The sequence below is a fragment of the Nicotiana attenuata genome, unplaced genomic scaffold (genome assembly GCF_001879085.1).
Source record: "Nicotiana attenuata strain UT unplaced genomic scaffold, NIATTr2, whole genome shotgun sequence".
NCBI lineage: Eukaryota > Viridiplantae > Streptophyta > Magnoliopsida > Solanales > Solanaceae > Nicotiana > Nicotiana attenuata.
Genome location: NW_017670621.1, coordinates 162869 through 173960, shown reverse-complemented (window position 1 = coordinate 173960; position 11092 = coordinate 162869). Strand labels below are relative to the sequence as shown.

The window sequence follows — 11092 nt, the reverse complement described above, 5'->3', positions numbered from 1 at the left end:
AGTTTTGTACGTTTGCGTTTTGCATTTTTTTAGATCTAGAAGAAACTAAATTTTTAAGTGGAAAATCCCCACAAACGACGCCAAATTGTTTGACCAAAAAATGTTAATCCTTTTTGTTAAACTAATTAACTAAAATAGTAATGGGCAAATTCTAGTTAAATATAATAAATCCTAGACCCGAGATTAATAGATGTCGATAATGTAAAAACTGCACTCAAAGCTATTAAATAACAAGGGGTGTTTGATGATATTGTTATGGATGAATGAGGGAATAATATCAAGCAATAAATACGATAAATGTCAATAAATGTAAATAGAGAGAATGATTCACCCAAATACTCAATGAGGTGGATGATTCTCTCTCTGACAATGATGTAAAGCAATCAAGCGCGGGAATATAGGAAACTTTCTCGGATCTGATATGAGAAAGCTTGGGACCAACAACAAATTGAATCTTTTACAAAGGCAATGTTTGTAGTTACTTGAGAGTCAACTTTTCTAGAGAGAGCTTATCATATAGTAGAATATTATATACCCCCTTTTTTTCTCTCTCTCTACTCCTACTTATATGGGACATATCCCTTACCTACCAAAAGTACAAGTGCAGAGAATATTTCTTTAAAATATCTTATAATTACTAAACTAGCCGATTTTTGGCCGATCTAAACGTTCGACCTCGACCTTGGCTGCTCGGCTCGCCAATGTTACTTCTTAAGCATGACCTCGGCCCAATTGGCTCTTAATTGTCCTCTCTTAGGCGAGGTTCCCTTGATCAAATTTTGACCCATACAGACGTAATAATATATGTAGGAATTGCTTTCGCTTATGTTGTGATTAATAATGAATGGACTATAATATTATACATGAACTATTTACTTTAGAAGGATATTTATGTCTATAGATAGTTTTAATGCCCATTGCTAATGCATATATTTTTATTTTACATTCCCACGTAATTTAATGCAGGTATTATTTAAAACTTCCAATCAAATATTACATAGTTATAAGTCAATTATTTTTTTCTGATGATGCGGACATTCAAATGTTAGAATTATTTTATGTGGATTTTATACTAGAGTTAATTTCTCCAATACAACAACCAAATGAGTACCTCATTTTATCACTTTAGGTAAAGGATCAATTTAGGTTATCAATAAATAAACAAGGACACACTGGAAGAGAAAAATAACATGAAAATCCCACTATAGCAAATTGGTTATCATATATATATATTGAACTGCTTTTTTTCATTATTACATAAAACAATATAATAATACAATAACTTTAAAGGTTATAATCAAAACAAATATTGTATAAAGTAACAACATAATACAACGAGACCGGGTTCCTGTATAGCATTATTGGTACTTGAAGTTGAAGGTTTTGATGCTACAGAAGCTTTGGGTTTTTTCTTTTAGAGATAAAGATTATGTTTGAAACCGTTCATAAGATGATTAATATCACCATTTTCTTCTGCCTCTCCGGCCAAAGTTTGCTGCAGAAATTTTAACAAAATCAGATAATGAGTAAATATTGAATTCAGAGGAAACCAGGTAGATGCTTGACCTCTTTAACACTTTACCTGAAGGCAAGAGACAGTATAGTGCACATCACTTTCTGAAACCTGGTGGTGTATAACAAACCTGATTCTGCAATAGGAAATGCTAACCATCAGCATGATCAAGAAAGGAAAAGAAATGTCAAACACTATTCACACAAAATCGTGCATACAAACGTGTAGACACGTATAATGTCATGGGCGGCTTTCCAGCCATGCCCCATGACCCCTTGGGCGCGCCCCGTGGCGTCCTAGCAAGCCTCCCAATGCCTAGCGCCACGAACGGCCCCGTGGTCTTGGCCGCGCCAAGTGACAAGCGCGCAGGTGCCTCTGTCGCCCCACCGATATCCCTCGCCAGCGCCAAGCCGCAGGCAGAAGCCAACAGCGCTGCGCGCGCAGACCGTGATGCCAAAGACACTGCTGCTGACAACGGACCTGCTGCTGCCTTATAGAAAACTAAGTCATTTTCATTGTAAATATAGAGTAGTTTTATTTCATGTACTTCCATTATGTTTCTCTAGCTTAATCAAGTCTAGTCCTGTAACTTTGGATTATTTTTTTTTAAATACTATTAGGGGGGATCAAGCAATCAAAACTTTCTAGCAAGCAAGCAATTCTCTGTACTGGTGTCTCTCCCCCTCGACACCGCGTTGCTTTTCTGTAATAGCTTTCATTAATGCAATCAAGCTTTCTTTCATTCTGAATTCTCATTTCTGTTCTCTCAATTGCTCTTGATATTGGTTTTCCCGTACGGCACTGACAATCTCGTCTAGCATACGGAGGGGACCTCAGTTGGCGGACAGCAACTGCACTGACATCAGTTGCTAGCCTTACGTCGCCCTTCCAAGGAATCTCAGGAAGGCGCCGCGTAACAGTAATCAAACCAACATCCATCATGTTTAAATTGCCAACAATGACTCATTCACATCAACTTGCTACCAAGCGTTACAGCCTATAGCAAGAGTTCAAATACATTATCCGATGCAAGAAATACATATTATTTCATTGTTTTTTTCCTCCTTCTCACTAACCCTTGAGATGGGACCAAGGACAAAGTGAATCGCGTTACTTTCTTATCAACGCTAATATACATTTAAGGACAAGAAGAATGTCCGTATACACCAAGAAACCACTATTCCATTACAAGTAGCAATAAAACTATGACTAAGATATGAATTATTTATCATGGTATCCCGAGTTTGCATCCAGGTGATTGCTATGTCTCCAACAAGTTGTTCACCAACAAGAACATCTCATCAGTTCCCAAGCCTAGAAACATTAATCCGTTATGAATTCTATATAGTAGAAATATTCTCCACGTTTGTTTTACCATTTGTTGTGGTGGTGCTGGTGCTGGTGCTGGTTGCAGGGCGAATAAGGTCCAACCCATACACATGGCCCATTTTAGCACGTTTTGTTTCCAGATATTTCTTGTTTTCTTTTGTGATGGGACACAGAAGTGGGACTCTACCAGAAATTGCCAAACCATAACCTTTAAGCCCTCTATATTTTGCAGGATTGTTTGTCATCAACCTCATAGTTCGAACACCAAGATCCCTCAACATCTGCACAAGGATACAAGTTTAGCTTTGCTATACGATACATTAGATTTACACACAATTTACGGCATGATGCAGAAAGAGCTCATATGTACACCAGAAAAGTTTTATAGAAAGTAAAGTACCTGCGCACCAATCCCATACTCTCTTGAATCAACGGGCAAACCAAGCTCTTCGTTCGCTTCAACAGTATCACGTCCAGCATCTTGTAAATTATAAGCACGAAGTTTGTGACCCAAACCAATTCCTCTACCCTCATGACCACGAAGGTAAACCAAAACCCCCCTGCCAGCAGCCTCAATTTGTTGCATTGCAAGCGCTAGCTGGTTCCCACAGTCACATCTGGCTGAACCGAATATATCTCCTGTGAGGCACTCCGAGTGTACCCGGACAAGAATATCTTGGCCGTCTCCAATATCTCCCTGTTCATTCCACAAAACTCGTCCAAAATCAGTCCCAAACATGAAATGAACTTTGCCAATCCAATATTACCATAGTTTGCATTAATATAAATTTGCTACAAGGATGCCTAACTGTAAGATGGTGTAAGATACAATAGCACACGTGCCCTTCCCCTTCACAGTTAAGAAAAACATAGAACCTCATGTTTCTACTAGATATACCTAGTTTTGTGATTACTGAAACACAACAAACTGAAATATACATACAATTTCACACTAGTCCAACCACTGCTGAAGATATATGACAGAATATCCTCAAAGGTGCTCACCTTAACCATAGCAATGTGCTCAATTCCATCTATTATTGACTTGAAGCAATGGGCAGTGAATGGGCCCCACATAGTAGGTAATCTTGCAGCAGAAGCATGCTCTACCAACTGATCTCTTTTCCTCCTATATCTGTAAAGGGAAGTTCATGTCAGATGATGTACCCAAAGTTAATGTAGTAGAAACAAGTGGAAGAGGGGCTAAAAAGAATGCTTGCTTTCAAGAAAATTGTTTTGCTAGAAAAAGCAAGGTAACCAATTTTACGATATTAGTGCAGCTAAATGCATACCAAAAGAAGAAAAAAAAATCAGAGTAGACTTCTTATTCAACATAGGAAACTATTGACTTACAGGGGAACTGACTGATGTAATAGCGGGAAAAAAGAACATTCTTAGAAGTGGTTTAGTTAAAAACATTATGAGGATTAATAATTTTCGTGCTCCTGGCTATCAAAATAGAACTTTAACACAGTTCTTGGTTTCTCTTAAGGGAAAAGGGGCATGAACTTTTGCATAATTTCTTATGCAGTTAGGATGGAAGAAAGACGAAGCTAAAAAGAAAATAGATCCAGAATAAACATAAAAAGATGCTTCTCACTTCAGAACCATCAGAAGTATCTAGTCATCACGTTACAAAAGGACAAAACAATAAAGCACCAAGGAATTATTCAGCAACAACAATTCCTAATGAAATCAGAAGGAGATCTGTGAACTACCTGATTAAATCAGCAACTGATATGATCTTCAAGTTATATTCTTTTGCAAATTGACGAAGCTTAGGCAATCTGGCCATGGAACCATCTTCATCCACAATCTCACATATTACTCCAACGGGGTCTAAGCCAGCTAACATGGCAAGATCCACAGAAGCTTCAGTATGGCCAGCTCGTTTTAGAACCCCACCTGGCCTGTATTTCAAAGGAAAAATATGACCTGGTCGGTTGAAATCCTCAGGCTTCGAATCTCCGGACGCAAGTGCCAGTACTGTCGTTGCTCTATCTTGAGCAGACACCCCTGTAGTTGTTCCATGTTTTGCATCCTGTGTGATTGTTTTACCATCAATGCTCCATAAGTATCAATTTAAGAGGATACTACTAGACTAGGATGCTGAAAGGGCAACCAGAGGAAGCACACACGAGGAATAATTCTCAAGAAAGTCTTTTGACCACAATCCCAGTAAGAAATTAAATGCAGTAAATGTTTTTCAAAAAACGAGCCGTAAGTATATTGGTTGACATGTGTACCATTAACAAATGTAGAAGTAAAACAGAGATGACAAAGATAGTTGTACTCCATACAGCTGCAAGAATTGCAAGACTAGATCCTTAAAATATCCCCTGGGGAAACACAGTATTCCCGCATTGACTGGGAGTTAAAGTTACTGCATTTAGGAAAGTGATAAGCAAAGAAGACATGATTGCATACACAAGTTAAATGTAAATTTTAGAATTTCTGTTCTCCTCATCTCTTAAAACAGAACAAATCCACTGTGATTCATTTGATATGTTAAAATTGGGAACACTTTGGACATATTTACTTCTAGCCCGTTTGGCCAAGCTGCAAAAATCAGCTTATTTTGAGAAGCGCTTTTTTTCAAAAGTGCTTTTCTCAAAAGTACTTTTGGTGAGAAGCAGTTTGTGTTTGGCTAATTAGTTTGAAAAGCACTTCTGAGCAGCAATTAGTGTTTGGCCAAGCTTTAAAAAACTGCTTCTAAGTGTATTTTTCTCAAAAGTGTTTTTGGAGAGAAGCTACTTTTTTCTGCTTCTCCAAAACTGCTTCTGCTTCTCCTCAAAAGCACCTTTTTTCCTTCCAAAAGCTTGGCCAAACACCTCAATTTTTGGCCAAAAGCGCTTTTGGCCCAAAAAAAACACTTTTGACCAAAAAGAAGCTTGGCCAAACAGGTTGTTCTTCATTTTCTGAATTCACGAAGTCAGCTTGAGGTCACCACAAATACGAATACTTGCTAATGAGGTGCTAATTAAATATCATATGCATCCCGGCAATTATGGTGTTTGTTAGAAATACGCTTTAGAAGCTGAAAATAGTAAAATTATTTTACTGTTTCAGCTATTTACTGCAGTAATTTAGTTTGAATTTGAAATAATTTTGAACTAGTCTTTAGGAGTGAACTAGTCTCTAGGAGTTAGTTATTTTCAGCATATTTTGTGCTGATTTTTAGATCTTTTAAGTTAGTATTTCTCTTATAAATTATAGTCCAAATGCAGTAAAATAACATAGTATTTTCAGCTTCAGTTCCTTTTACATCTATTCCAGTATACTTTTTTATTTTCTTGTCATCTTCCCAGTTATTTCCCTTAATTTCTTTTATCAAGAACCAACAATTGGTATCAAGAACCATCTTCTTAAGGGACCTAAGTAAAATCTTTTCTTGAGTGAGATGGAGACTGAAATGAGCTTTTCTCAATTGGCTCCTCCAGTCTTTGATAGTGAAAATTACCAACTGTGGGCAGTGAGAATGGAGACTAACTTGGAGGCTTTAGATCTTTGGGAGGCCGTGGAAGAGGATTATGATGTTCTTCCGCTGCCTAACAATCCCACCATGGCCCGGATCAAGAGTCACAAGGAAAAGAAAACCAAGAAATCAAAGGCAAAAGCAACTTTGTTTGCTGGTGTGTCTGCAACAATTTTTACGAGAGTTATGGCTCTCAAATCAGCAAAAGAAATATGGGATTATCTGAAGGGAGAATATACAGGAGATGAAAGAATACGAGGCATGAAGGTGTTGAATTTAATAAGGGAATTCGAGTTGCAAAAAATGAAGGAATCTGAGACTGTCAAAGAATACTCAGATCGGTTGCTTGGCATTGTTAACAAGGTAAGATTGCTTGGTACTAAATTTAAAGATTCAAGAATTGTTGAAAAAATTCTTGTTACGGTGCCTGAAAAATATGAAGTATCTATAACTACCTTGGAAAATACAAAGGATCTATCCAAGATTACCTTGGCAGAATTGTTAAATACATTGCAGGCACAAGAGCAAAGGATGCTTATGAGGCAAGATGGTATGGTTGAAGGAGCCCTGGCAGCCAACCACAAAACTCAAAGCAAGGGTAATAATGTTAAAAAAAATTACCCGCCTTGTCAGCACTGTGGCAAAAAAGGTCATCCACCATTCAAATGTTGGAAGAGGCCAGATGCAAAGTGCAAAATTTGCAACCAACTTGGTCATGAAGCTGTAATTTGCAAAGGCAAATATCAAAAGCATGAAGCAGATGCCCAAGTCGCCAATGAAGAAGAAGATCACTTGTTTGTGGCAACTATTCTTTCAACCAAAAAATCTGATTTTTGGTTAATTGACAGTGGTTGTACAAACCACATGACATATGACAGAAATCTTTTCAAAGAGTTCACGTCTATAGGAAATAAGAAAGTCAGAATTGAAAATAGTGATTATATTCTTGCTAAAAGAAAAGGAACTGTTGCAATCCCAACAAATTCAGGTACTAAGAAAATTTCAGATGTTCTTTATGTTCCTGATATTGATCAAAATTTATTAAGTGTTGGACAGCTAATAGAAAAAGGATTTAAAGTATCCTTTGAAGATAAATATTATTTCATTTATGATGCAACTGGACTTGAGATTTTAAGGGTTAAAATGAGAGGTAAAAACTTCTCATTTGATCCAACCGAAGATGAAGAATGGAGGCCAAAGAATCTACAAAGTGCAGATAATCCTCCAAAAGAGGACATATGTGAAAATGAGACAAAGAAGTTGTCAATATTTCAGAAAAACAAAATTTGGAAGAAAGTTGACAAGCCTCAAGGCAAAATGCAAATGTGGAAGAAAGTTGACAAGCCTCAAGTCAAAATGAAGCCGAAAAAAGAGCCAACTTATTTCATTGACAATCATGAGATGCAGCAAAATAGAAAATTGAACTCAATTTACTGCAAGTCCAAAGATCAGTTGGCAGATTTACGTACAAAGTCGCTTCAAGTTAAAGGTTTACAAGGCATAAATTCAGAATTTGCAGCTTCAAAAGCAAGGAGGAGTGTTAGAAATATGCTTTAGAAGCTGAAAATAGTAAAATTATGTTACTGTTTCAGCTATTTACTGCAGTAATTTAGTTTGAATTTGAAATAATTTTGAACTAGTCTTTAGGAGTGAACTAGTCTCTAGGAGTTAGTTATTTTCAGCATATTTTATGCTGATTTTTAGGTCTTTTAAGTCCAAATGCAGTAAAATAACATAGTATTTCAGCTTCAGTTCCTTTTACATCTATTCTAGTATACTTTTTTATTTTCTTGCCATCTTCCCAGTTATTTCCCTTAATTTCTTTTATCAAGAACCAACAGTGTTGCATTAAGGTAGTCTTCCTTTTATCTACAGGCACCCCGCAAAATAGTACTAAGCATTGTTTTTTTAACTCTTGTAACGAATTCGTAGCATAACATTCTTTGGATACTTCTGAATGTATCACTAATCCAGATTCTGAAATGAGAACTAGCCTGCCAATAAGTAAATGCTTTTTAGGTCTTTTAAGTCCAAATGCAGTAAAATGCAGTAAAATAACATAGTATTTCAGCTTCAGTTCCTTTTACATCTATTCTAGTATATTTTTTTATTTTCTTGCCATCTTCCCAGTTATTTCCCTTAATTTCTTTTATCAAGAACCAACAGTGTTGCATTAAGGTAGTCTTCCTTTTATCTACAGGCACCCCCCAAAATAGTACTAAGCATTGTTTTTTTAACTCTTGTAACGAATTCGTAGCATAACATTCTTTGGATACTTCTGAATGTATCACTAATCCAGATTCTGAAATGAGAACTAGCCTGCCAATAAGTAAATGTCTTTCGTCCCCCCCCCCCCCCCCCCCCCGTCCCCTCCTCCAACAAAGAGACAAAAAGAGACAAGCATATGTGAGTAATTTAGTAAATACATACCACTGAGACTGTAAATGCTGTACAAAGTTTCTCCTCATTCTTTTTATCGTTTACCATCAATGGAAGTTGTAACCTCTCCAAGTCTTCTTCTAACATGCTCACACAAACTATCCCTGTTCCATGCCTCACAAAGAAAGCCATAGCTTCTGGTGTAGCTTTGGATGCAGCCATTACTAAATCCCCTTCATTTTCTCTGTCTTCATCATCTACAACTAGCACCATCTGCAAAATGGATTGACTTAAGTTTACACAACATGAGAGACAAGCATTTGATGAATTTTAAGAACCTTCTTTTTTCTTTTTTGTAAGTTTAAGAACCTACTTTTCCTTGGCCAACGTCTTCGATTGCCTCAGGAACAGATGAGAAACCTTGTGTCGGCCGATCCAAATCGAATTCATCATTATCTAAAGGAAAGCCACTTGTTGTGGGAACAACATCTGCTGCTAGCGTTCCAAAGGCTACAGCATCAGGTTGAGTCTCAGTTCCAGTAAAGAGACCACTGAACAGTGAACTTTCACCCTTGGATTGAGAACGGGCTTCTCCTTCGCCCGATAAAAATGCAGATTTAATCTTAAAATCATTCTTGATGGTGCAGTGTGCTCTAGGATTAAGCCGTATGAATGACTCTGAAGAGACCCCACTAACAGAATATACATCTCCAGAGTGCAGTCCATTGAACAACTTGAAGTTCTTTAATGCTCTACATCAAAAGTGAGCAAATCAGGTAGATGGAAAATCGATATTTAAAGGGTGAATGTAGAATGCTCAACCACATTAAAGATTTGAACGTTATAAACTAAGCTGATGCTAATAACTGGTCTTAGCAAGTTTTTGTATCGCTAAATATGCTACACGTGAACAAATTTACATATCCATTTTCCTGCTTAGTATCTTCAAAATCTATTTACTTAAAGTGAGATCAGAAGGAAACTCAACCTTTTTTTCTAAACAGAAGACTTCATCGATATTCACCAATTCGTCAGAGTACATTAAGTTTTATGATACCAGTACGCATTAAATCTCCCAAAAAAATCTAACAATCATCTATGCAAAAGCGAACTCCTAGCACGCAACCGTGGACCTTCAAGAGTTCTGTTACTTTTTTCTCCCCATATAAGCCCAAAAATGTAAAAGCATATAAAAACTTAATAAACCCCTTTTCTTGCAGGAAAATTTCAAATCTTGCTCCTGGTGCTACTGCTACGCCTCAATCCTTACTAAACAAAAAGGCATCAAAAGATTCCATGACCAAGACAAATATAAGGAGTCTTAAAAAGCAGTAAAAGATGCAGATAACTCTCTAAGTAGAAAAAAACAACACCATAACTTGCACGAACAAAAGTTGTTGAATCCACAGTGTATTCACATAATAAGAACAAAGTCCTCAAACTGATCCAAATTAAACATGCCCAAAAAAAGAATGAATCCGGTAGAAGGACTACAAAAACCCCAAAATCAAATTAGAAATACAGCTCAATTGCAAAAACACAATTCTCAAAGAAAAACTTACTCTGAGCGAGATAAACATGTTGAAGAGAGAGAAATGTTGATGGAAGCCATTAATGTTGTTTGAACGAAAACAAGAAGATTTCAGAAAGGTTTAGGAAATAGGTTGGTTGGCACAATTGAATGCTAAAGGTACTTTGCTGGTGATGTCCTATTTCTCACTGACCAATAGGAATCTATATATAGCTGACCAATACTTTATAATTTGTCCCAACAAATGTTTCTTTATTTTTTTTAACAGCACGCCGTTTTTTTTTTTTTTTCTTTTTTGATTATAAAGGTAACTAATGTGGTTCATATTCCTGTCAAAAAGTATTGTAAGGATAATCCTTGGTTCATCGTATATTCGTATTATGTAGTGAAAATTACTTTAATATAAATTGGAATGAATACTGCCGAATATATTATTAGTATGAATCATGCTTCAGCACGATTACAAGCATGGATCCCCATAATATACTAGTAGTATTAAATACTACAATTAAAAATTAGGCATGTGGATGAATGAGTTTGCATATCAAATATTTGAATTAGGAGTGATTATTATTACTTAAAGCGAGGAAATATTATGAAGAAAATTGGAATGCGAATTTTAGAAAAGTTTGTGTAACACACTATAGTTTGGAGGGACGATGATAATATTCCCATCTATCATTTTTGTGGATATTTATAATATTTTTTTATAATATTAGAGGAACAAATATGTTTGCGCTACTTTATAGAAATATGATTTTATTTTCTGGATATCACTACACAAACATTAGCAAAATTTGAGACCAAGAGCAACAAATCAATTAGGAAGTTCTAGTCAGTGGACAATAAATGTGTCTACGCTACT

General features: G+C 36.4%; 2 protein-coding genes across 2 annotated transcripts; one reads left to right on the top strand and one right to left on the bottom strand.

Moving 5' to 3' along the window:
• Positions 1–2454: 2454 nt before the first annotated feature.
• LOC109241606 (bifunctional riboflavin biosynthesis protein RIBA 1, chloroplastic-like) lies at positions 2455–10410 on the bottom strand. Its single transcript, XM_019408369.1, has 7 exons — positions 10259–10410; positions 9070–9448; positions 8748–8969; positions 4561–4883; positions 3848–3977; positions 3243–3539; positions 2455–3123 (listed from the first exon to the last, which is right to left on the bottom strand). Exons 1-7 carry the CDS (start codon positions 10306–10308, stop codon positions 2854–2856), a joined length of 1671 nt encoding a protein of 556 aa, XP_019263914.1. The 5' UTR covers positions 10309–10410; the 3' UTR covers positions 2455–2853.
• Positions 6103–8645, top strand: LOC109241607. The gene is made up of 2 exons (XM_019408370.1): positions 6103–6680; positions 6834–8645. Exons 1-2 carry the CDS (start codon positions 6243–6245, stop codon positions 7872–7874), a joined length of 1479 nt encoding a protein of 492 aa, XP_019263915.1. The 5' UTR covers positions 6103–6242; the 3' UTR covers positions 7875–8645.
• Positions 10411–11092: the final 682 nt, after the last annotated feature.